Here is a 27,928-nt window from a genome sequence, read left to right as displayed (position 1 = left end):
TCAGTTTATGTGTTTCCAACTAGAACTGTAGGATGATCTGTTACTTAAACTGGACTTCCTGGATTATATTTCATGTCATGATTGTTAATATGTCGGGCCTATGATAGACTGGCGCCCAATGTCTGCTGGGATAGCTTCAGCCCCCAGTTACCCTGAAAGGACAAAGGGCTACAGCTAAGGGAGCTAATGATACCTGAACCACCCTGCATGTTGTTTTCAGTCTTAACATTGTGTCCAAACATATTTTATTGTTTTTATAGTTTAATTTTGTGGTTATTATTTGAGGGATTAACCTGCCTTCTTTCCCTCTTTCTCTTTGTCTTTCTCTTTCAGTGTTTCTTGTTTGAAGTCAAAATTCAACAGACATCATGGCAGACGACTCGGACATGCGCAATGAGCTGGCCGACCTGCAGACGCGCGCAGACCAGATAGCTGATGATGTACGGTAGAAGACACACTTACACATTGGTCTACTCTACTCCATAGATGTATAATAGACCCATGGTCTTATCTACTTCTGGTTTAAAATTGACATTGTACACACTCAAACACAAATGCTGATGTTAACTGTTTGAGAATCGATATAGAATATGTGTAATTCCATATGACCCTGTGTCAAGTGGCTGCTGGCGAGGGCTTATTCATTTTGCCCAGTGTTATTTGTTGTAAATTTTGTGCATCACATTCTTTAAAACGTAGCAACACCTGTCATATTATTATTATTATTATTATTATTATTATTATTACTTATTATATGCACAATTGAATCTGCTCGTCGAGGAAGCATGTTGTAGCCAAGGTTATTGGTTTTCAGTTGGTCAGCCAATCAATAAGTCACAAGTCGGTGTCGACATTGAAGATAGTTATACACAAGAAAGCCAGAAAACTTCAAAAACTTTTGAACTTAAGTTCAAATGTGGTCTGCAGTCTAAACTGATTTTGGGTCCGTGACATGACCATTATAATTTGACATTTCAAAATGACCTGTTCTCCTAAGCACACAAATATATCCCTAAAGCCTCCGGGCTACCAGACGCAGCTGCTTTAATGTGACCCTCCCTTGTTTTAGTCATTTGTTCTCTAAGTCTATTTCATCAAGACTGTGCTTTTTTGGGATAAGGGAGAACTTTTCCCTTTTTAATGAGTTGAGAGGAGCTCAGGAAGAGTAGATAATTCTGTGCAGTAGAATAATAGAGGAGCTCAAATGGCCTTATTAAACATTCATGAGGAGATAATGCAGGGCCAAAAGGCTCCACGGATGTGATGGGAGGAAAGGAACGGAGGAATAAGGAAGGCAGGGATTGATGGATGGAGATGAGATTACCAAGGGGAAACAGTGAAATAAGGATTAGGAAGGAGAGAGTGTTTGGTTTAAGAGGGATCCTACAGAGGGTAGAAAGTTCGCAAACACAAGGCAGAAATCAGATAATTAATCCTGGAGTTGGAGGAGAGGAGAGGAATAATCAAAGTTCATTATGACTCAGTAATTTGTCTGTCTTTACTTATTTGACTATGTAGCATGTTCGTGGTCTGCTGATCTCCTTTGAGCACCTTTTAACTTTTGATTATAAACTATTCATATTCTGCTTTAATATACTGAAATATCTTTGTGGTGTCACAGGTGCTGTGTTGTGTGTCTGTGTATTTGCTCTCTTGTGGACTCTCAGCTAATCAGCTCTCTCTGCCTCTTTCTTGCTTCTCTCTGCTTGCAGTCTCTGGAGAGCACTCGGCGTATGCTGGCTCTGGTTGAGGAGGTGAGTCCAACAGTACAATGACGCACACACTTTACATTACCAGCCGAGACAAAAAGGGAATAAGCATGCCTATGATTACACAAACAATGGCATGTCAGATTGGTGAGTGGTGTATGGTAGCCTTTTGCCTCTCTACTTGTGTCAGCTGGGATTGGCTCCAGCCCCCCCCCCCCCCCCCGTAATCCTCAGAGGATAAGTAGTATAGCTGACGATTTGTCTTGGTGTGAGAGTCATGCTAAGTAACAAAAGTACGTGGTAAAACTAGCTTCTTTACTTCAACACTATTTAAGTCCTTTCAATAGTGCAAAAATCGTTTACACCCAGCCGGTCTTTTGAACTTTGATTCAATACCTTCATCTCTGACACTATTACTGTAGATACAACACTATTTGTAATAAAGTATCATTTTTGTTTAAAGGGATACTTCCTTCCATCAACAACACAACTATTTTTTAAGCTACGGTACCTTTTTGGTCATTTTTGCCTTTATTAGACAGAGAGACAGACAATCAGGGAGATTATCCTTGTAAGTTTGGAAAACTTCTCTATAATTATCTAAAGTGGTGATCCTGCAATTGAAATCTCCCAAAGGATAAATAGGCTAGTTTTGAACATAAATATATTTGACTCATTTAATTTGGTTGGTTTTCATTATGCTATTTTCGGCAAATGAATCGCTCCAACTGACATTGAAAATTGCAACCAAATGTTCAGCAGCTCAGTGAACTGAATGAGTGATGTGATTGGTGGGAACCATCTGTCGAAACTTTATGGTGGGTTGTACAGCCAGGTGTCTGTTCTGGGTTTGTTCGTCATGCTGTGGGTTGCTTTTTGCTCTGCAGGTTTTAGCTGTAGAAGAAGAGATTCAACAAGGATGTGTCACCCTGAAAAGGATGTTCTTACTGTACCTTTCCTGAATCGGAAAAGAACTTCCTCATATATTATGTCCTAATATAGCTGAGTCCGTTTCAGAGGTACGTGTGGACCCAGACACAAAAATCCAAAAGGAGCTTTTTATTATTCCCGAGAGCTATAGCTGTACCTCTCAGAAAAGATAGGATGAAATTCACTTTAAGAGTGACCATACTGGCATTAATACAACATGTGCATTGGGCTCCAGTTCCTGTTCCCATACTGGCTTCAGGGAGTAACCACTACAGTACGTCTTAATGAGACAAAGCCTGGGGGAACAGTTTGAGTCCTGCAGTTGACCTAAACAGTGACTTGCTCAGCAGACAAGCTATCATACTGACGGTGGCTGAATATGTGACCTTTAAGGAGAATGCCACGATAATGTCACTTGTTTGTTTCAACTGCTACTCTCTCAGTGATGTGTTTGCTCAGAGTGTGACAATGCCAGACTGTTGTTTTGGAGTGAAGAACCAGTGAAAAACACAGGGGCAAATGTTGATTTTCTTCTCTGTCTGGCTGACAACGTGATCTTTATCCATCTCACTTAGCATCTCTCCAGAGAAACAGACTCAGTAACATGAATTATGGATGAGAGTCTACATGTTTCTTTTCATAATGCACTGTTATAAAATTCTCTCTGGGTTTTTTGGATTTATGGATTTAATATTTTTTGGTGACTTGAGTTTTAGCATTTAAATGAATGATGGTCCAGACTAACTGTTCAGACTCTGTGTCTGATCTACTAAAAGTTTGCTTGCATAAAAACATGTGCAAGCTTGATATCACCTGCAAAAAAATGCAAGCTGAGGACTGCGTCTTTCAAATTAGCAAAATGACAGCGCTGTCCATTGAGAGCCCTGGCCTATGCAACATGGGGAGTTTGCAGACAGCTCGATTTAGCTCACACAGTGTGATTTACAAAGCCTGGAAGTGAATTGTGATTGAGACTGCGTCTGAATTTAACACATTTGAGGAGGTGCTGATCAGCCTGAGCCTACCATTACGCACAATGGCTGCTGTTACTGCAACGAGAAGGAGATAGAGGCACAATTTAAGAGTACATAATAGAAAATAAGCTTGTTTGACTCGTGTTTACATTTATGGAATGACAGAAGAAAAGATCATTCAGACATATCATCATCATAAGGCTATAACACGCAAAACCCTCATTTCAATACTGCGGTTTGCACGTGTTGTTATTTAGAATCAGCCTTTATTGTCACTATACAGAAGTACAGCAAAATTACCAGCCATCTTCGGCGCAGCCTGCGGACCCCGCTTGTCGCACTGGGGGGTGAAAGCGGCGAAGGCGTGGGATGGCGGGGTAGGGGGGTGTGTTGCATATGTGCATGTGTGTAAGTGTCCATGGATTTGTGTGTGTATAAGCCTGGAGAGTCGCTTCGTCTAGCCTCACAATCAGTGCCTCAGTTCGCAGGGTGTCATCGCGATAACACAGCAGGTTGCCATGGAGACAGCAACGGCCTTGCGCTGCCGCAGGAGGCCGAAATGCAGATTGTATGATTGTTTGGGTTAGGGCGAGTAGTCGCATTCCAATTCCAACTCGACTTACTCTCTTTGTCCATTCTGATCTCCAAATCGATCCATTCGCCTTTGCAAAGCCGAAAGCTTCTCCAAGTTGTTTCCGTGTTGCGGTTTCTAAAGTTTATACCCACAGTCTGAGTGCTAACAGCTCTGCCCACCCCATCAATCATGTCGGGCAAGCTTCATGGGGCTTTGGACTGCTGTCACCGTCTTCCGAATTTTTCGATACACCAGGGCAATGCCTAATCCAATCAGCAGATAACCTGTTATCATGGTTCCGAATATGTAGATATCCTTGATGACCTCAACGGAAAGAATCGCCTGGCACACGACCCTCCCCTTCTCCCACGAGTCCATCGTGTAACCAGCGGTGAACGCTCCGTCAGGCAGACAGGTTCCCCCGAACCCAAGCTTCTTGTCGAGAAAATTCTGTCAATTGCGTTGGGAGACCAGTTGACAAATTCCATGATTTACATTTGGAGAGCAATGCGGGGAGAGGCTCCCGAAGTTTGAGACAAGAGAGGACGAGACATGAGAAGCAAAGCAGGGACGATAAGGGAGAGGGGAGAGAGGGAGGGATGCGTCCGCCTTTGTTGAGAGCAGGAAGGCAGTCACTCTAGCAGATCACCTGCAAAACACTAACAAAACATGCAAAATGTTACCACGAGCACGCAATTTTAGTGTCAAAGTGCCAAAGCAACTTACATTTCTTAGTTTTCATTATTCTGCATGTTGCCCATAGTGGTAGAGTGTTCAGGGTGGCTACAAATCACATGCCTGTAATTAATGTGATTCTGTCTCTGACCATCCAGTGCACCTTTCCCTCAGAAATTTTAAGCACATGCTAATACTCCATGAGCTCAGCGTTAAAAAGGCTTACACTAATAGAATAAGTGGAGAGCAGTCAGACCACACTCAGTGATCTATCTGAGATCGGTGATACCTGCCTGTTTGTGGCCTCCAGGTCTGTGTCTGCTCTCAGACCACATCAGATAAAACATTCTCAGTTATGTGCATCTGCATAATGGAGTTTGGATACTGCACAGTGTCCTGCTGAAAAGGTATTAAAGGAGAACAATGGCATTTAGACGTTGCTGTCTCGTGCTTCCTCTGTGAAGCTTAAAGGATAAGAGCAGGATTTTTTAACATGGACATGTCTGCATCAAAGTATGTCCACTAAGAGAGCTTGTTTTTGCCACTGACATGTCCATGTGTTTGTTACAACAATGATGATGGATGTGTCTCCTTTTGTATTATATAAAGATCCATTTTGTTTAACCAGGGACAGCTGTCATATCACTCTGTTCAATCCAGCAGATATATATATTTTTCACTCCATTTATTTTCAGCCCACCAGCCTCCATTGATAAACACAATATTTACCTCACAGAGGACTGGAGCTGATGATCTACCGCTGACTTGTTTGGTTACCGTGTGTTATTCAGTGACTTTCAGTGGTGGAGGCAGTATTCACATTCCTTCACTAAAAGTATATTAAAACTAGGCAGCCATTTTTTAAAATGTTGATGATGATCCAGAAATGAAAGTTTTGCCCATAATATCCAAGCCATGCTGGTTCAACTCAGCGTTATTCCTAGAGTGTAATTAGTGTAATAAATCGATGCAGATCCTACATCACAATAACATTATGCATAGATTCTCACTTGCAATGCATGGACTTACATTAGAGAACAACACAGTGAATGCATGTTCAGTTTCAGTTATAGGTTAACAGTGATAACAGTAATGTTGCCACAGTTGTTCTAATGTGTAAAATAGAGTGTCATCACTCAACAGATGATTTTTATTAAAATATTTTAATATCTGTCTCTGTGGCTACACAATTTCTCCTAATGAGAGCCACTTTGAATATTCAGCGTGTCCACATGTCTTATGTATTACTGTAACATCTGGTGTTTTACAACCATAAAACAGTAGAGGACATTCTTTCCTTGAAACAAGAGTGACATAATGCGTCTTTGTCTCATGCATAAACCCATAATTCATTCTCTGGACAAGGGTGCTACATGACCTTTATTTTGTGCGATGGCAGGAAATGTCAGATTGTTAACTGCATCAACCGACTTAAATGTTTACAGTGTCAAACATCTGCTGAGTTTATTGAGTGAAGAAATAGTTTGAAAATACAGTATTCACTTTTAAGGTTTTAGACTTCTACATAACAGAGATAGATGTTTCTATCTCTTTTCATTAGGTTCTGAATCACTGCGTCAATGCGTTCAAGTTAGAAAACATTGGTTCACTGTAGTTCCTTTCCATGAGTAGCAGGTGTGTCAGCAGTGAGGAGCTCTGGTGCAATTCTGTTCATAGAGCAGCACTTTTCATATTTTCTCTGATATGGTCTTTTAAGACAGACCCAGAGAGGTTTATATGAAAGTGTTATCTTCTGTGAAATGAGAAAGTGTTTGGTGGCTCTGGATTAAATGTGAAGAAAGCAACAGAGAAAGATGGAAATGAAAAGGAGAAAGTAAGACAGACGTGGACAATGGAGGGATCATGTAGACTGAGATAAACAGAGAGATAGTCTGTGAAGGACATGGTGGTCCAAAGCTGGTGTCTCTGTGGAACTGGCGGTACGGGAAATCAGATTTGATCTGATTCTGATTTAAGCATCGTCGGGCCTGAAGTCAGATAATACGTTACAGATGATGGACATGATGTTACATTCATGAGGGTTGTTTTATGCCAATAAACTACTACATTACGCCATGCCAGGTCATTGTGATTTGACTCCCATATTATTATTCTGAATTATATTTAAATACAATATGGATCATCTCATCTTACTCAACTCAGCAAGAAAGCCAAAGAATGAAATGAAACATAAATTTGTAAAATAGCTGCTATTGAGTAGTTTTTCCAGAAGGGACACCTTCAGTCAACCAACCAATCATCCAAAGTGTGCAGCTCTGGCAGTTTATGTGTTCATGTATCAGATATCACATCAGGAGCTGGTTAACCATTGGCAGGCAGCAGGTGGACATGTGGGTCACTCTGCCGCGCTTGTCTCTGTATTGACTGAATTAGCATAGATTCCAGGAGGCATTAGAGAGGATATCTCACTAAGAAAATCAATACAAAGCGACTGAGGGCTGTGTCTTAATGTCAACAGACCTCTTTCTCTCTTTCTGTCTTTGCCTTGGTTATTTTTTAACTCCAATCTCTGTTTTCTTTCTGAGGTTGTTACATTTTTTGGTCATAAATGATATAGAAATCACTGTTAGCAACAAATTTAATTGACTGAATGGGTTATTCTTGTTATTCAGCTTAATGTGCTTAACATTTATAAAATATATATGATATAAAAAGGGCCCACCAGCACTTGGCTCGACACAGAAATGAAGAAGAAAGAAAGAGATTAAATCAGTTTAAAATATTAATCAAAGCCTCACATGGTCATTTCCTGGGCACAAAATTATTTTGGGAGAATGCGTTAAAATGAGCAGGTTATGACTGGAGACTGTGTGACTTAATGTTTTACAGCAAAGTGTGAAAATGACATAATTGTTTGTGAGTATGTTCCTCTGTGTTTAACCAGCCAAAAGAAGTGAGGTCACCTCATCAGATTATGCCAGTTGGCGTGGACAAACATCCTGTCCCGTGTAGCTCTGAAGCCCGGCGGCCACCTTTTGCATGTCTGTGATTTCACATGCTTCCTGGTAGATATCCTCCAGTCCTAGCTTATGTAAATCAACCTGTTTTTCGCCTTCTTAGCTTAACTTTAAACTCATATAGATCCATCGCCATGACTAGATTTTTTTGATTGATACCTGTACCAGTTGCATGCATTACTGGCCTCCATCAGTCGACTATCACTGCTCCAAGAAGGTCAGAGTACAGTTTGATCCAAAACAGATGATGCGTGAACTGAATGGCCTTTGGACTTAAATATGTGTCGGCAGAAGCCTTTGGCTCATGGAGAGCACAAAGCTGTTTTTTTGCTGTGTGCACACAGTGGTTAATGTGGTTATTGTGTGCTCACTGAAGGGTGTTATAATGAGATGAAGCCCATACATAACTGTATATGAGTCTGATGTTCTCGTTCTGTGTGTGTACGTGTGTGAGCATGTGTGTTTGAGCACGTGCCAACTCTGTAAGCCAAATCAGAATGTTTCATTACTGGAGCTTTGTCAACAAATCTCTGGTACCAGCCCAGTGAACATAACAAATATAGCACATGCCATTTGGTGGACGAGTTTATCCTGAGAATCTGTGCAGAGACATGGATGAATATATTAACTGCATTATGATATGTTCTCTGGAGAGTTTTGCTCCTCTTGTGTGAGGTTTTTATAGAGCATGTAATGTTTCTTCTTGTGTCTGATTCTCGATTAGGTGGATGTAAATCTGCCTACATATGCAACACTGTCTCCCAGAAATTGTGTTTGTTTACTTAACTGTAACAGCAAATATGTTTAGAGAAAAAGATACTGTAATTGCACCCAGATTTGATTTTCTATTTACATTAACAGTCAGGATTCATTGTTCATTTACACACCAAAGGGAATAAACCAGAGAATTCCCCACCAAACATATAGCTGATCAATATTACTCTCAAGTCACTGTTAAGTTTGAAACATCAGATGGTTAACTTAGTTCAGCATAAAGGCTGGAAACAGGAAAACATCCTGTCAGCCTTTATCCAAAGTTAACAGATCTCACCTACCAGTACCTCCGCCTATATAGAATATATATACAAGGCAGTTCAGACAGAAAGCAACTTGAATCTTCTGCTTCTGCTTCGTCACCACTTGACCAATTCACTCCAGGCAGCTAGTGTATCAACCACAGTGTTAGCTGCAGATCCACTAGCAACACATGCACCAGTTTATGTTTGGATGAAACAAATGAGATATTAAAGGGATAGTTCAACATTTTGGCAATTTCGCCTATTGCTATAATCCCTTATAGTCACAGTGGTAAATTCATTACCTTTAATTATCAATGCATGTTGAGATCCGGCAGAGACACAAGCTGCTCAGCGAACACAATGGAGGTGAAGGGTACAAGGTCCCCTGTCAACAATAGGCGAATTTGCCTATTGTCATCATGAAATTCGCCTATTGAACTATCCCTTTAATTAGTGAGCTGCTACCTTTGGACATACCTAGACTAACTGCTTGCCACTGTTTCAAGATCATAGTTAAGATCTGTTAACCAGCGGCTCTCTGTAGCTTCATTTCACAAACATACTGTATATGACAGCAATATCGATCTTATTCAACTTATGACACCTCTGCTGTCCTAATGGCTTTGCTCTGTCTACACTGTTTAACCTCACTGATCTTTTTTCTTCTCTTTCTTCTCCTCTCTTTCTTTCTCTCTCTCTGTCTGTTAGAGTAAAGATGCCGGCATCAGGACTCTGGTCATGTTGGATGAGCAGGGAGGTAAGTTGTCAGGGAGAGATCACCAAACGCTATCTCTCTTAACACCTGGTCTCACTTTCAATCTGCTCCTTTCTCTCTTGCTACCACTTTATGCTGTATAGAGAGCCATCTTGAGCAGTGCATCCAGTATAAGACTGTGGAGTTGAATTTACAATACCAGGGAAAATGACTTTTATGATTTCATAATTGCTTGATTAAAATAACAGTTTATTTCTTTTTGAGCTTGTGCCAAGTTAAAATGAACCATAGCTACAGTCTGTGCTAATGTGGCTAACATGATTATACAGGATGTGACTGTGCAGCCAGCCTCTGCTTTGCCTCCCTATTACATGCTTATTTTTCAGACAACTATGAATTAATTGAATCTAAATAAATCAGATTTTACTTTGTTCAGACATAGAACAAGGACATAAACCAGTTTAAAACAATACATCAGTGTTTCTAACCTTGCTCTGTAAAACCTGGTTGTTTTCTAGGATTCCTGACTGACTGAGAGGTCAGAGGTCAGCTGATAATTGATATATTTTGCAATTATCCCTATTATGAGGTAAATCAATGATTTAGTGTCCCTCCGCATCCTCTTCAGTTCTGCCTTGTTTACCGGTACAGTATGTCTCTGGAAGAGCTTTCAAAAGTCTGAGAGACCGACTCAAGTGGCATCACCTAAATCAGTGGTTCCCAAGCACTTAGTATAAAGCAGTGTTTATCAGAAATAATGAGCAGTTCAACCAAACACTGAATTTTCTTCATCAGTTTTTCCGGGGACTGTCACAGATTTATTGCATTAGCATTTAGAAGGTGGAAACTTTACATATCACTAAATTCACAAGTGTTGTGCCACCTACTATTACATAGAGACGAATAGGGACTAAATATTGATATTTACTACCAAACTTAACTTTAGCTTGCTAATATATTATGACTCATATAGGAGAGAATTACTGTAGATACTCAGATGTAAATGACATATGAAGTGACACTTCAAATCAAAGTTTTTTTCAATCACATTTTTTACAATACAGTACTGGTTACAGTGGTTACACGGCATATTCTACAACTCTGTGATACACATGTTTGCACACAGAAATTAAACAAAACCATAGTTGGCCAGCCTTCGCTCCCCATGTGTTTAGAGACCCTGTCGCCAGTTTACCACTGTTCTTTTCTTCAACCACTTTTGATAGATACTGGCTACTGCAGACTGGGACGGCCCCACAAGAGCTGCAGTTTTTTAAATGCTCTGCCTTGTCAAAATACGCTTATCCTTGCCTATTGTTTCCTGCTTATCAACTGCACAAAATGTTCATTTGCTGCCTAATGTATCCCACCCACTAACAGGTGCCATGATGAAGTGTTATTTATTCACTTCACCTGTCAGTGGTCATAATGTTATGCCTGATCGGTTAAATATCAACATATAGGGCGCTGGAATGGATTCCACATGCCAGGCTAAAGACTATGATTTATATAAGTCCCCTTTTATGCTCTAAAGACTTGGTCAGAGCAACAAAGCTCACAGGTTCAGTCAGGCTAATGGTTCCACATTTTCACAGTTTGTACCCACATTAATGTGGCTGGAGTTTTGTGGGTACATTTACAATGTGCAACAGAGTGTCTATTACTACAATATGTGTGGAAGACATGTGTGTTACCAAAGGCCTGCACTTCGTTCCATGCGTGAAAGAGCAGTCTAATTGGCCTGTCAGAGGAACAGATAGCCTCCTTCCCCCCTCCGCACTCTCTCACGTCCTGCCTTTTCCCCCGGAGTAACAACTGCCACAGTGCACAGCAGCTCACTGCTGTTACCGGACACCAATCAATTCACAGATTTAAATTACCTCTGCCTCTCAGCTAATGTCGTCTATATGTGATCCCCATCTGTCTTTTTATCCTCCCCTTCTTCTCTTCTTTTCTTTATTTCACGCTCCTATTCTTTCACGCTAACACCTGCTCCCTTTGCTTTTTTCCCCTGACCTTCACTTTTTCCCCCTCAGTTCATTCGATCACTCCCTGGCTCTTTTCTACATTATTTTTTTTGTCCTTTCTCCCAACTCCTCCTCCTGCTTGCAGTGACTACTGAACTATACAAGTCTCTTCCTTCTTCATCTCTGGAATATTTTCCATGTTATTTTCATCAATAATTCCCTCTAACATTGCCAAAAGAAAAAAAAACTGATGAGTAATATCTTCCCATGCCTTTGTTAATCAATAAAGTCCTCTTGAGCTGTAAACAGTAGGGTAGCTGACCTTTACACACACATGCAGGTCATGCATAGGAGGAGATTTGTCATCACTTGCAGTGATATATAATCTGTGGTGGAGGTCTCACTGCAGCTAATGAGTCGCTCCTTGCTCGGCTGTTACATTCGTGTTGACCTAAATTACACTGAGTTAGGGCTGATGGATTGCATCTGCACTTCACTGAGCCCCTACTCATGTAGCAACATGTTTCAGATCAGATTAGATCAGATGAACTTTATTGTCCCCAAGAGGAAATTTGGCTTGGGCTGAAAAGTGCCAGACATAGCCATAGTCACATGATGAATAATATGCACACACACATTCACAGGTTGAAGAAGTGCAGGGAGTGTGACTAATGATGAATGCAAATTGCCTTAAATTTTTTTCATAGTTTTCCCTTTGTTTTGTTTATTGGACTGGAAATATAAATAATGGAAATTGAAATCTTGGGGTGGGGATCAAAATGTTTGAACACATTGTATGGCTTGAATTCTAATTTGATTTTTAAAAATTAATTTGAAGTAGCCTGTGATGTGTGTATTATTAAAACCGTGTTTGAATGGGATTTAAAGCTTAATGAATATTTCATGTAGAGCTGTGGCCTTACATCAGCAGGGTTTAAGTGATAAAATGAATGATCTCATACACAAATGTAGAATATGAATATAATGAATTTCTATATTACGTAAGTATGTAAGTTATATAAAATATATACATACTGTACATGTATGTTGTGTACATTATGTTTATATATGTTACATCATGAATATATTCTATATCCTGTCAATTTATGCTTATGTCTTACACAGTGGGGTCCAAAAGTTTGAGATCTCTTTCACACAATGAAAAGATAAGTCAAAATGAATGAGAAATCAAAGACAAACACATATAAGCATAGCCTATATGTAAATAATATTAAAACATCACATGACTCTTCATTTAGGGACATATTTGGGACAGTTACTTTGCTGTATGAGAGATAGCTGAATTCAGCTGCTTCAGTCTCACTGCAACAGGACAGATTAGTAACACCTGTGCTGTTCCTGCTGCTGTGAAAATGGCCTATTGCACTCACTCTTCATTGATTGAGTCACCCTTCCTTCTGGTTAAACCTGTGACTGACTCACTGTCCAGAAGGGAGGAGGGGACAGGAGGGAAGGCCCTCAGCCCTATAATCCTCAGTGGAATGGGAGGAGGCTGGTTGTTAAGTCTGGCCTGGCTGTCCGAAGCTGTGGCGATAAACAATGCCGCTCACTCTCTCACGTTCCTCCTCTATGGACTTATCTAATACAGCCATTTAATACTCAACACAGAGAGTAAAGTAATAATTACTACAGGTACGTTTAGTTTTCCAGTCCCCTGATCTGTAGCTGACAGTGCGTGTCCCCTGTTTATTGAGGATCTGTATCAGTATGAAATGACAGAACTCATTGATTATTGTTTCCAAGATCAAATAACTATGATTAGGCAGAAAACCGGCTGTAAAAGAACCAAAGCATTATCAGCAAAATGAATTTAAAGTGTCACAAATAAAAGCACAACTAACACAAATGTAATACATATTCATATGGTGAGTTTCCATATATATGAAAGCACATGTGTAGATATTATATACTACATAAGACATATGTTTATCAGTATGGTAATATTATATCTATATGATACTATGACTGGGAGAATATGAAGATATACTGTATGTTCAATATGTTCACATACAAAATTTAGTATGGGTATTTCATATATTATACCTTCATATAGGATGTGTAGGGTTATACTGTAGCATGGGATATAGCATTACTGTATGGACTATATTATTACATACAACGTTATAGATAGTTAATGTTGATCAAGAAATGTGAAGTGTTTTTAGGTGGTAATTTGAAGTAGATTAGTTTCAAGTAGCTAGTTAGATCTATGATTCTATCTTATGAATCATAAAATCTGGTACAAGAGTATGTTTACTTGCATTTCACCACAAGGTCAGGTAAGGTCATAATTACCATCATATATCGGAAATAACTAACCTGCTGCAGCTGTAGCACCTTAACCGTCAGTGTCCTCTGCATCACAATGTGACTAATCAAATTTTAGTTTGAGTTCCTCCTGGAGGACAAAATGGCCCTTTCCACTGATGGAGATTACTGTTGTCCTGTCCTATCACCATTAACCAGCCAGAGAGAGGATCCAACCTTGAATCAGAGCCTTTTTATAGCTCCGTGCCCTATTGACTACCTGAGTAAGGAAACATGCATGACTACATGTGCTGGAATGATTCTCTCCATCATTTTCACAACATGATTCATTGATTATCTGCTCTTTCGGTCATTTGTCTTTCAAAACTCCACCTGTCACATCTTTGTGAGTTGGTCTCTGGGTCATGTCAGTGTGTGGCTGCTGTTCCTCTAAACTCTGCACCATCACTGCAGCCCTATATTTCCCTATCTCCATGGTATGCAGCAGTATACAGAGCGTCATCATGTGTAGGTCCAGTTGGATGAAGCACACTGACACCACCTCTCAGATGTTTAGCCAGAAAAGAAATGTGTTCCTCTGGATGGAGATAGGAAACAAGAGCTGTTCCAAATAAATATTGTCAAGAGAATCAAATGAATTCTAATGAAATTATATATAAAGTACATTTAAAACAATGAGGATTGACAAGCACAAGGGATAAGAGTTTTGTAGAGTTTTGTAGTGCCTTTAAAAACACATAAAAGCTTAAACTCGATAACCAGTGTAGGGATACTAGTATGGGTGTGATGCTGTGGTGCCAACCGACCGGCTGCAGCCCTGTGCACCAGCCAGGTAATCTTCCTGCTTGTTGCCTGCTTTGCCTTCTGCATCTAGCCAAAACACTTTGCCTCTTGCGCTGTAGCAACTAGCTGAAAAAAATTAAATAAAATAAACAGTTTACTTTATTTCACTGCTCTCATGCCTTTGTCCTTACCAGAACAACTTGATCGTGTGGAGGAGGGCATGAACAAGGTGAACGCAGACCTGAAGGAGGCCGAGAAAGATTTAAAAGATTTAGGACAATGCTGTGGTCTGATATGCCCATGTATTAAAAAGTAGGTACCGGCCAGGAGCCCCACGCTCTTGCCTGTCCAGTGCTGGTGGTGGTGGTGGTGGTGATGTCTGATGTCTCTCTTGTCACAGTCAATGTCTTTTTTTGTCTCTTCTCCTTTGTCTCCCCTCTCTACGCCCCTCCCTTCCTTCCACCTGCGACTTTTTCCTCCTCTCTTCTCTTCTCACGTGCTTTCGTTCTTTTGCTGGGAAAAATGACAATGTGTTGGTAATCAGAACAACTGGAGCGCATCGAGGAGGGGATGGACCAAATCAATAAGGACATGAAGGATGCAGAAAAGAATTTGAACAATCTAGGACAGTTCTGTGGTCTATGTTCATGTCCCTGTAACAAGTAGGTGCTGCATGTGTTTCAGTGACCGCCTACCTGCCTCTCTATCCGTCCGCCTGCTTCTGGTGTATAGAGCATGGTGACCTGTGGTGTGAGCAGTCCCATAGCCACAACAACAACAACAACAACACTGCATGCACGTGTGGGTGTGTTTGTGCTGACTTTGAGACTGGACTGAGTGAATCTATGTGTGCGTGCATGAACAACACACTCGCGCACAAACAGGTCCGATTGCCACTGTTTTCTTCAAAAGCCCTTCATTACACATTGGATGAGAGATTGTCTTCCAGCAGGTAGCAGCATCAGCAGGGATCTGGCCACAGCACCCAACACCCCTCCTCAACCTCATCCAAGCACCCACCCTATGCTGCAATCAGAAATCAACTAGCTGCCTTCTCTATTGAAATATTCCATTTTGTTGCTATTTAAAAATCTATTAACGTTGGTATTTTTCCATGTTTTATATAATTACGTGGGTCTATTGCTGTGCAAAAAAAGTAATTGGTTTTAGATGAAATGCTTCATCAAGGCTCTCAGTCCCTGGAATTTAAGGGATCCAAAGCGTTCTCCTGATTTATTAATGCATTGCATTTTCAGAAACTGGCTCTTATTCTAATCAAGTATGTGACATTACAGTACACAGCATATTAACCCACTGGCATTTCTAAGTCATTTAGATCAGATTCCTACCTTCAAGTTATGGTTCAATATTTTGGAAATGTGCTAAAGGAGAGTTGGATAGGAGAATAGATTCCAGTCTCATGGCTGCAGGTTCATTATGAAGGTGTAATTCTTAGGTGCAATGAGGGATTATATGTTTTTTGTAGACAGTACACAGGGGTTCAGGTGATTTTTAATGTATCTCAAGGTGATTTTACTGTTGTAATGATGCAGCATATTTTATGATTATTCCAGCTCAGCAAATTTATAACTAAACTCACCCAGTAAAGATACTTTTGAATCGAACGTACTCTTTAATACACCAACTGTTCTGCATGAACCTCAGATAAATGGTAAACTTAAGACGCCTCAGAAGCCCCTTCCTCTCCTCCCCCCCAGTACTGTCCTACATGATGAAATAGCATGCATGAGTAAGGCAAACTTCTTCATTAGCCCACTCCACATAGGCTAATGCCAGTGTTGAAGCTCTGTGATGCTGCATTTATAGCTTTTGATTTGAAGATGGGTTCCTACTGTAATGCCAGTTTTGCCAAACTCGTGTGTGATCTGTTCTCTGGACCTTCACAGCCAAACTATGGCCGCTGAGTCATGTCTGAGCAAACTTTACTCTAGGACCAATACATGTACTGTATACAGTTGTCTATCTCAGAGCTATAGAAAACGCAAGTGGCTGACAAACCAAGGCAGAAATGGTGATTTTGATTGTTTAAAGTTGGGTCAGCAGCAGCATGTACCTCAGTCAATACCCTGGGAGGAAATGAAGTGATTCTTTACAACATGGGATGCATGGGATTGAGGATATATGAGATAAAATGTGTTTTTGTCTTGTTGAAGAAAATCAAAAAGCTTGATTTTTGTTATGTTATATCAGACCCGGAAAGCTGAATTGTAATCTCTGCCCTCACAGTGTCCCTTTATTTATTTATTTTTAACTTATAGGAGATTAAATTCAGTACATCACATTATTATTTTCTCCACATCAGGGCTGAACAGGGTCTTGACAATAGCACATGTAACTAATCTGCTGTAATTGTGTCATAGCACTTATTTTAGTGTCAGTTTCCTTTTTTTTTTTTTTTTGTCACCATCATTTGAACTGAAATTCTCATTTTCTATACGACGTTATATTTAGGGTTTGCTGCCTCCACTTGGTCCGTTTGAGTCCTGCTCAGATCTTGTCTGTTCTATAGCTCTTTGGTCGTCCCTGTCATGAACCACTTGTTACGTAATCCTGTGGTTATGTCATGTGCTTCATCTGATCTAGTCTCTTTTATATGGCGGCCCTTGGTCAAATAGCATAATAGGAATAATTCTTGCTTGTTGTTCTACTGTTTGGAGCATCTGATGGGTGTGATGTACCACATCAAGACACCACTGCTGTGCACTGTACTGTAGTTCTCTGTAATTGAAAAGTGAACAAAATCAACATTAAATAGTTTCTTTGCACAGCTGTTGTGTTGTCCTCCGCTGGGACGTCCACCCACAAGGTACTCTAAACATAATAAAACAAATGCTAAGAATTACATTTGACTATTTGACTGTATACAGTGTATCATCCTCCAGATCTATCCATCCAGATGAAATGAAGGGCTCACCACAGCTGCTGTATCACTCAGTCTCGCATGCATTATGTTTTTTTCGTTGGTTTTCCACAATCGATCTAACTATTTTGACTTTCTTTTGATAGATACAACATGTGTCTGATCCTGTTCCTCTCTACGTGTTTTCCCTGCCGATGTCAAACATGGTGTACTATGTGTCTGCCTTGCACGCCCTCTCACTCTGCGTGTTTATATATGTGTGTGTGTGGGTGTGTGTGTGTTTTGTGTCTCCTCTGTCTGGAGTCTGGTCACTGTGTTGTATGTCTTCTCTATGTGCTTGTGGGAGAGTGTTTTTAAGTCTTAATTACTTTCTAACACAAGCTACATGTGAGCTCACTGTACTCAGATTCAATTGATCTGCAAGTTGGATCAATTATTCAACAACTGTGCATGTATGTGCCTTTATCATACGTGGCATGTTGCTTTTAGTAGCTAACTGGCCTCAAACCATACAATCCACTGCTTTCTAAACATACATGCACACACCCAGTACAAGTAAACACGTGCACACACATACCTGTACACAAACAGATCTACACACACACACACACTCACACTCACACACACAAATACAACAGTTGCACTGGCCCTGACTGAAATGTGTGTGTGGTAGGATTAAGGGCGGGGGCCAGGCTTGGGGAGCGAACCAGGATGGAGTGGTGAACAGCCAGCCAGGGGCTCGAGTGGTGGACGAGCGTGAACAGATGGCCATCAGTGGGGGCTTCATCCGCAGGTGTGTGTGTGTGTGTGTGTGTGTGTGTGTGTGTGTGTGTGTGTGTGTGTGTGTGTGTGTATGTAGGTGTTGTGCCCCTCTGTATTTGTGTAGCTGGCACACTTGTTTGTTTGTGTGTTTATTTGTCAATGTTTACAAAAAATGATGCCAACACTTACCCTGGGAGAGATTTTACATTTTGACTTCTAAAGTAATATTACATAATTATTATGGGCAGTATTTCAATTGGTGTCCTGTACAGTGTATATTCACAAGATGTGCTGCTGCGACAATACAGTTTCCTCTTCAGAGTGGTTGAAACCTCATGTTTATTATGAGGATTACAGAGTAAAGGAATGCCCAGACGTACCACCAGACAGTCAGTGGCTATAAAGTAATGTACTTGATTCGTATTTTTAAAACAAAGCCGGAACTGGAACAAATCTCAGTGTAGCTATAAACCTGATGTTATTCCAGTAGTTTCCAACCTTTTGCCCTCAAACTACAGCAGTGTTGAACAACTGGAGAGGTCCTGACATCCTAGTTGGAAATCAGTGCGTAAAACTGTATTTTGGATCAGTGTTGAGTTCTGTTGCTTGGACTTTCTCTGAGTCAATGTGCTGTCCATGGTACTGACTTTTTAGATAACCTAGGATAAGATTGAGAGCAGACTTTGTGGTAGGCGGATAGATTATAGCCAGAGGTAGCCGGTGTCTCTTTTCATTATATCCTTAAATGTTCCAATATCCGAAGGCACTGACTAGATTTACAGATGCCCAGGAATGGATTCAAAACCATATTGTACAACAGTACTATCAAGTTGTCTCTTCTTGTGCCTTCAAGCGCGGTCCAACAGGTCACAACAGTAGCCACCACTTAATCTTTGCCTATTAATTATTCTCCACTTCCTCACCCTGCAGGGTAACAGATGATGCCCGGGAGAATGAGATGGATGAGAATCTGGAGCAGGTGGGAGGCATCATTGGCAATCTGCGTCACATGGCCCTGGACATGGGCCAGGAGATTGACACCCAGAACCGCCAGATTGACAGGATCATGGAGAAGGTACTGTCCGATGAGCTCTACATGTAAACAGTCACCACAGAGACGGTCGGGGTTTAAGGGGTTGGAGCATTTCTACAGAATTGAATGACTTATGTATTTGCCTCACTGTTGGAAATGCATAATTATTGATGGAAACAAGTCGGCCATTAACAACGTAACGCACCAACCTCCACATTGTTGTTGGCAAGCAAAGTAAGGTTTAATCCTGTAAAGTTAATGAACATAAATGAAAAGCAACCATCAGCTCATGCAGCTAATATAGAGCAGAGACTATAGTGTTAGATGATGTTTGGTCTGATTTACATGCTGAGCATTAGGCAAAGTGACAACAGATGCAGCTGTGCTGATTTTGAACAAGTTAAGCTACTAATGGAGAAAATGAGATTCACATGCCAATGGACAAAATCTGGATTAAACATCATTTGTCCATCAGTATGTATTTCTTTAGTAAAGTTACTCCCTTTACATCCCAATCACTTTCTCAATGAGGCTTCAACAATCCAAATTCGAATTTCCCTGAAAGGCCCTTTTTTTTGTTTAAGTTTTTATATAATGAGTTAATTATTTAAACACCTCATGTTCATGTGTTATTTTATAAAATGCTTTGTTTAAAAAAAAAAAAGAATAAATCAAACATTAAACTCAAATTTCTGACCCAAAAACTGTTGATAAAAAAATAAATAAAAGTGACTCATCCCCGTCGTTCAGCACCAGTTTGAGCACTAAGCACCTGTCACCTGAACCCGTCCCTTCTTTTTCTTCTAGGCTGATTCCAACAAGACCAGGATTGACGAGGCCAACCAGCGTGCTACGAAGATGTTGGGCAGTGGCTAAACTACATGCGGCAAGAAAAAAAAAGTGCTTTCATCCCCCGTTTAACCCCAGGCACCCTAAAAGTAACAACACCAACCCAACCCAGCCCCGCCCCCCCCCCCCCCCAACTCTGACGGCGCCCACTTCCTTGGCTCAACAGCAGGCGCTGCAATATCATGCTTTCATTGTGATACTTGTAGAAGTTTGCACACATGCACATATCATACACCATCTGCCCCCCGCCATCTCATTCTTGCCACCCCTCTGTCAGCCCCCTCCTCCCTCCCCTTATTGTCAGTGTTGTTCTGTGTTGTCTCTCTTCTGATTTTATTAAAAACTAATAGTCCTGTTACACGATGTCCTCTCTCCACACTGTACATAGTGCTCCTTCAGTGGCTTCATTGATCTAGATCACTTGTCCTGTTTAATCACTCTTTTTTTTTAAGTCTGCGTGTAATATAAACTGTATGTACACCTCGTTCCATGATGTCCCCCCTCCCCTCCCCTCCCCCCTCCCTCCATGTCAGTATTTGGGTGTTGTCCATGTGAGACACACTGTGTATTCATTCATTAGGTATCGTGATGGTACATGATACGGCCACAGTGATTTGTTGTTAGTGAACATGCAACCCGCACAGCTTGTAATCATGGCCATTGTTTCAATGCAATGATTTAATGTAGATAATGTAGAGCTGCTCAGATCTTAATAACATAGCAGACCAATGGATACTCAGTGATGTATTTGAGCCATGAAAGTATGAACCTTTTGGTCAGGACTGTTAGTGCACCGGTATTTTACCAACTCTGATGGAGCAACATAAACAATTTGATGCTATACATTGTAGTATATACTTTTTTTCCTCAGGGAGCTAAATCGAACCGTTCAAAAGCAAGGGTTGAATTTTTAATTGAGATGTTGTAACCATAAAAGCTGACATTTCATATTTGTATCATAAGGCTCAGTGTCTGTGCTTGAACAGCGTTATTGATGGTACTTGTTTAAGCATCAGATAAATGATTGGGCATTAATTATAACAGCTAATTTTGTGAATGATAATGAAAAGAGGTAGAGCTTTTGAGGTCATAGAACAGCAGGAACCAATCAGACTGTTGGGCAAAGTTACACACACTAGACCACACTGCTTTACCCATGATTCAACCCTAGCAATATCAAGTAGCGCATTAAGTGTGTTGTGCATGTCCATCCACTGCTAGAAGACACTGAATAATTAATTTATCCAGGCAAAAATATCCTAACATGGCAACCGCATGCTACATATGTAGGCCACACAGGAGAGGCCCATATTTATCTGCAATAGTGCCACTCTTTTTGTTTCATGTCTCTTTACCTTTCCAGACTGTGACCATCACTGTAAAATAATACCTTGGAAAATGCCAATAAAACCACGATAAACATAGAACCAAACTGAGCTTTGTTTCTTTTACTATGCTCAATACTTGTCTTGTGTTATGTATAATTTTCTATTTTTTGTTGAAAGTGATTCATTTTACTGTTGAGTTAACAGTGAACTCCTTCACTGACTGATGAGTGACAGTTGTTCTTTGAGTCTTTATCTTCCACGCACATGTCACATGACCTAGAGATTTACACCGGAAAAATAAAAAGTCACAAGCTTCAACGCCACTTTTTTTTGCTGGCCGTGTTACTACAGTAATAACTTTACAATTCACAAGGGAAAGTAAATGTTATGTTACAGTGTTATACAGTTTTAATCCAATTGAGGAAAATGTGTTTTTGGTTTCCTGTGCTGGTTCACAGTGAGGTCAGAGATCAGGTCAGCTTATCCCTAACTACTACTTTAAAACACTGATACTTGAACTAAGGATCTAAAATATACTGTCAACACACTGTTTCATGATATAGTGTGTAACAGGCATGGGGGGAAATACAAGACAGAGAAAGTGAGACAGGCAGAGACAGAGAAGGAAAGATGTGTAGCAGCATATTACACTAATGGATACTGTGGTGCCACGGGCTTAGGGCGGATTAGAGTTTACCACGTCACGAGGAGCATACACTCACACACACACACAAAGTTGAATCAACAACAGATATACAGCACAGGGTTATACCTTGGTTACATCCATTATGTTTGCTGTAGATATATTTCCTGTTTGCGCATATGCACAGAGTCAAATAAAATCCATCCAATGAAATCAACAGTGGGAAATCTTGCATAATGACTGTTTGTGGATAAATGAATAGGCTATAAATAGATTTTTCCCTTAAAAAGGAGATTTCCTGTTTTGGGATTTGTCAGTTCCTCTCATATCCACTTATAAAAGTAATTTGTATTGGATCATACCTATTACAGTAAACATATAGGCTAAACTTGCTTTACTTTGTGGTGGACTGAATCTGTCAGACCAAGAGTTCCCTCTGCTGGCGATAGATGATAGCTCAACTACCTGATCCAACTAAAGGGACATTCCACCAAGTTTACAAATAATTATAAGTTCAAGATACTCATCATGAAGAGTAGATGAAGCTTGAGAGAAGTGAGGATATATATATATATATTTTATCTTGGCTGCCTTGAATTTTGGTAAGTGAAGTAGAAAAACTGTTATTATAATATAATAATAATATAATATATAATAAATATATTAGTCTTAGATACGCTAAATATATGGCAACAATCAATTAATAACTGGTAGTGTGGTTATGATATTCATCTCAAAAACTCTATAGGTGCTGATGATGAATGAAATGAAAGGGGAAAAAAATATTAAAAACTATTTTTAAAATGGCTCGTGTATTGATGAGTGTGGTCTAGAAACGCACCAATCAGCTGCTGGAACGTAAGGGGCTTCGGCTCTTTCCGTCAGTCACGTGACTGTCGTCTCCCTCTTCGTGCTTCTCCGTCCAGAGTCGCCCTCTCTAGTGTAAGGGACGGTTAGCATCCGCCGCGGTACCATGTTCCGAGCCGTCTTCCGACTGTCAGCCACAGGGGCCCGGGGCCTGGCTCGGTCCCGACCCTGCTACTCAGGTAGGACTGTCTGTCGCCCTCCTTCCGGCCGTGAAAGTAAAAAGTCTCTGTGATGAATTACACCAAATTCATTTCGCCCGGTTTAGCCGGCTAGCTTAGCTCCGGCTGTGTGTAGGGGAGTAGAAGCTAACGCGGGGTGACATTGAATGATTTTTGTGAGTAGCTCTTTGTGTGGGCTTGAAATCAACATCTTCTTTCACAATTATATTTCATGGACGATTTTACCTGAAGAGGCGCGGATTATATTTAGTTAAAAATAAAGTCACGACCTTGTCATGACCCTCCGTGTATGATTCAAGAGAGTCAGTGGCCGCAGTTTATGCGCAGATGATACCAACACGTTGAAATATCTAGTTTGAATCATGTGAATTATGGGATTTTCACCTGGCATGTGTAGAATTAATACACAGATAACAATAGGAGTTTTTAATAATTTTGTTTGTAACTTACTTACATTCCCACACTCTGTGTCCTGAAATGCCCCGGTCAGGTCATTGGTATACGTGCAGAGAGTGACACCCTGCATTCAGGTCAAGTTAGCGTCTAAATATCTAACTTATATCTTTAGTGTCTAAAAACAATATGTGCATAAGGTGTGCTATTAGAAACAACGTGAAGTTTTGACACGAGATTAAATTAATTTGGATATGCTGTTCTGAACCTGTTGTGAACGTCTCATGACGAAGTACACTGTTTATTTAATGAAACTGAAACCAATCTAACACACAAACACAACTTTATACGCTTGTATGTTACATATTTACAAATGTGACTTGCAGACCCATCAGCCATTCTGGTGGTTGTAGATGTACCTGATATTATGTCAATGCCAAATAATCACTATTGTAAAGGTGTCAACAAATACATACTCTCTGTTTGATATTTAATGTTAGTGTTGCCCCATGATGCATGCTAACTGACTCATATGCAACCTATGTGTACAATGTAACCACATTGGTTTTGCCATGTGATGTGATGCCATCACAGCCAAATACACTATGGGCATGGCATGTCATGGTCATAAACCTTTATGTGATTGTCACTTCTGTTAATCTCGATCTGTCATTCAAAGTTTTCACTCTTATTTTTTTGTCTGAAAACCTCTAAACCTCAGCACTTAAGCATGCGGTGAAATGCGTCTGTAGCAGAGACAATGATGTACCCGTAATTGCCACTAAATTAAATGTCATATTTGCATTCATATACGCTTGAATGTGTAATGGTGTAAATTGTTTTTTTTCCAATTCTAGACTGGTAAATCATTTCTCCCTCATGTGTTTCAGCTCCATTGGCCTCCAGATGTTACTCTCACGGCAAGGTGGAGACAGACGAGGAGTTTGACGCTCGTTGGGTCACTTACTTTAGCAAGCCTGACATCGATGCCTGGGAACTGAGGAAAGGTGAATGTTCACAGTTAATGTTTTTCATTTTCTGACGACAAGGCCCCGTCGTGCCATTTCCTCGGTTTGACCCCCTTTTTTTTTGGTTCAGGTTTCCAATATATATATTTTTTTGTTATTACACTGCTGCTTCTGTGAAGTAATTTTGTGTTTTCCAATCATTTCAACCTTAAGGCATGAACACCCTGATTGGGTATGACTTGGTACCTGAGCCCAAGATCCTGGATTCAGCACTAAGAGCTTGTCGGAGACTGAACGACCTGGCCAGCGCCATCCGCATCCTTGAGGCTATCAAGGTCAGTCACACTATGCTATAACGTCTTTGTTGAACTTATTATGTAGTTTTTGCCAAAAGAAAAGGAGAAAATAAAGATGATGATAAACAAAATCAATTGCAACAGTTATGGAGACAGATTATGGAGAAACTGTTAATTACACTGGGTGCCAACTATGCTCATTGGGTATTGCTGGTGAAAAATCCTCCTCATTTGTTGGTGAATGTTGTGTTTTGCAGGAAAAAGCAGGCCCCCGCAAAGACATCTATCCCTATGTGATCCAAGAACTGAAGCCCACCCTGACAGAACTCGGCATCTCAACACCAGAAGAGCTAGGCATTGACAAGTTATAGACTGTCGAGGTGAGACTGCACAGCGCCACACTCCTCCTACATGTCACTCTGCAGGGGGATAGATATACTGATGTACTGTCCAGAGCTGCTTCACACCCTGCATGTTTATACTGACTGTACAGTAGATAATGAGCAATACTGTGCATTACTTGCTTGCAGCTGAAATGTTCTTCTTCTCTCTCCATCCTCAGGTCTTTTGATGTATAAAGAGATGAACTCTCCCGATTCTCTCCTGTCAAAAATGTCTATATTGTTGATTAAATCCATGCTGTCCTGTTGTGTACAAAATGGTGGACCTAATAAAGAAAACCAATAATCGAAGAATGAGTATTAGTCTCTTTTTCTTTTACTGGCAAATAATTGAATATTATATTATCTAATATCATGATAGGTTTAGTTACTGATGCATTCAGTCTTATTTGTCTACACTGGCATGGCTGACACGGCTACCTAAATAGAATGGAGCCATTGTTGATGCCGTTAGTTGCACGTTTGCTTCAAGTCTAAATATGTGCATGTACTGTCTGTGTGTAGGCAGTTAAAGACTATAAACAAACCATGGCCACTTCAACCTAGATTCCCTGACTCAAAACAGTAGTATTTGTGTTGTGAACGCTCACACAATGAAAATCACAATAGCAACCTGCGCTACAAAACAGCGAGGTTGACAATTGCCGTCCCTTTCTCTCTGTCCCACCTGAATCTTTCACTGTCCTCTGGTAGAAATGTTTGGCTCGTCTACTTGTGGGTCTCATGTGCACCTGTTGTCCAACATTGTGCTGACTTGATAGGGTGGAAGCATAGAAGGTTGAAAGGTGAGGCTGACACTGACAATGTTGCAGCTACGCAAGACAAATAACTACAGTATTTCATAATACATTTTACACTCAGTGGAAAATTGCCATGAGTGTGTTCCTAACATTTCTCTGAATCCAAAATCTTGCTTTTTCGAAGGTGTTTCTGTATAATGACAGTACTTTTCCATTGAATGCCAGGACAGAGCTGATAACAGGATATTCACTTACACACTGTGTGTGTGTGTGTGTGTGTGTGTGTGTGTGTGTGTGTGTGTGTGTGTGTGTGTGTGTGTGTGTGTGTGTGTGTGTGTGTGTGTGCGCGCAGCTGTCCATTGTATTGTGCACACTCAGATCCCAAGAAGTTAGATGTATTATAGTACACCTCAGACACTGATAATCTGGATCATTCAAAACTTCTCCTGTATTAGTGATACAGGTAGAAGTAAGACAGTTATGTAACTTGGTCAGTCATGATTAACATCATGCCAAAGGTGTTTTATCAGACGGCTTGGAACAGACAAATCTCACATGTTTTGGGATGGACAGGTGAATGACAAAATATCAAGGGTTTCTCCAATTCCACTACAGACACACAGATTCACTTCTTTCCATTCATCCACAGTTACTGGCCTTGCCAAATATCTCAGGATACAGTAAGAATTGAAGGCTAGACCAGAGCAACCTCCAATATGATACATAACCGAAGACTACTCTCATCAGCATTTTTCTGACAGTTTCTAAAATCCTGATGAAGTTGTACAGGAAATGCTGTAGCCTATGTAGGCTATGGGTCTGACAGATCACATGCCAATATACATAAGAGTTATTGGTAATAGAAATGGCCTTGCTATAGATTGAGGGGGGAGGAAACGGGAAGGAAGCTACCTAGGGGTTTCTCAGAATAAAGCAAGTAGACCCATATGTCCCATTAAGGAAAGCCTGATGGCTCAAGTCAAGATATTCATCAGGACATATGCATATTTTGAATGGCTCATAACTCATACAAATATCTATCCAGCTGCAGCATTTATTAATTATTTTCATAGCACTACCTCATTGTCTATTTGCACTACACGTGACTGTAATTTGCTTGCCTGGGTAAATAAAGGTTAAATAAAAAATAAAATGTATTTTTTACTTATTTTTTATTATTATTAAGTTATTGTTCAGGTGTTGTATGCCTAATGTGAGTAGGAGCTATGCAAACCCGAGTCAATTCCCAACATATTTGGCCAATAAACCTGATTCTTATTAAGGGCAGGCAAGGCAAGGCAAGGCAATTTTATTTGTATAGCCCGTTTTTACAAACAGTTTGTCTCAAAGGGCTTTACATGGCATCGTAACAACATCCTGTCCTTAGACCCTCACATCGACTGAGGAAAAACCCCATGGAAAACCCTTTTAACAGGGAAAAATCGGAGAAACCTCAGGGTGAGCAACAGAGGAGGGATCCCTCACCCAGGACGGACAGACGTGCAATAGATGTCGTTACAGACAAGAAAACAGTTTACAGTTTATAGAAAAGAGTTTACAGTTTATAATGGTAAATACTGGTGTTAGGATGTAGGAAAGAGACAAGAAACGGGGAAGAGAATAAAATGAGATAATCCTACAGTGGGGAAATGTACAGGCTTGCAGCAGCAGACAACAGCTATGGGAAATGTATAGGACAGATAATATAGCAGATGAGAAGAAAGCAGTGTTTGTATGATTAAGAGAAAATAATAAACTCAACTACGCATTATATAAAACAAGCACAGTAAGATGTGCATTGTTTAACAAAAAACTGTAACACACGAGTCTGAAAAAACAAAAATAAAATTCAAAAACAGTGAACATCTATCTATCTACTTTGACCTGCAGTCCAGTTGGTGGCGGTAATGCAACTTTGTTGACATAATATCCACCGCCATTAACCCCAGCGAAGAGGAAGCAGACGAGTACACGC

At 40.4% G+C, this 27,928-nt stretch overlaps 2 protein-coding genes across 3 annotated transcripts; both read left to right on the top strand.

Moving 5' to 3' along the window:
* Window positions 1–368: 368 nt before the first annotated feature.
* On the top strand, window positions 369–20,189 carry LOC311003566 (synaptosomal-associated protein 25-A-like; the record flags this gene model as incomplete). Of its 2 annotated transcripts, none has more annotated exons than XM_083995333.1 (7): window positions 369–440; window positions 1,713–1,754; window positions 9,568–9,616; window positions 15,158–15,275; window positions 18,168–18,287; window positions 19,187–19,331; window positions 20,097–20,189. In XM_083995333.1, the coding sequence occupies 7 exons, from the start codon at window positions 369–371 to the stop codon at window positions 20,163–20,165; spliced, it is 615 nt and encodes a 204-aa protein (XP_083851459.1). In that variant the 3' UTR covers window positions 20,166–20,189. The 2 variants fall into 2 exon arrangements, with proteins under 2 accessions (XP_083851459.1, XP_083851460.1); XM_083995334.1 differs by lacking the exon at window positions 15,158–15,275 and adding an exon at window positions 14,808–14,925.
* A 2,815-nt stretch (window positions 20,190–23,004) lies between these two features.
* Window positions 23,005–25,507, top strand: cox5ab (cytochrome c oxidase subunit 5Ab). Its single transcript, XM_083995666.1, has 5 exons — window positions 23,005–23,155; window positions 24,439–24,555; window positions 24,730–24,851; window positions 25,070–25,192; window positions 25,375–25,507. Exons 1-4 carry the CDS (start codon window positions 23,083–23,085, stop codon window positions 25,181–25,183), a joined length of 426 nt encoding a protein of 141 aa, XP_083851792.1. The 5' UTR covers window positions 23,005–23,082; the 3' UTR covers window positions 25,184–25,192; window positions 25,375–25,507.
* Window positions 25,508–27,928: the final 2,421 nt, after the last annotated feature.

Source organism: Trachurus trachurus (assembly GCF_905171665.1).
Source record: "Trachurus trachurus genome assembly, chromosome: 3".
In the NCBI taxonomy this organism is placed as follows: domain Eukaryota; kingdom Metazoa; phylum Chordata; class Actinopteri; order Carangiformes; family Carangidae; genus Trachurus; species Trachurus trachurus.
The sequence above is the reverse complement of the archived record's forward strand: the minus strand, read 5'-3'. Positions and strand labels throughout refer to the sequence as shown.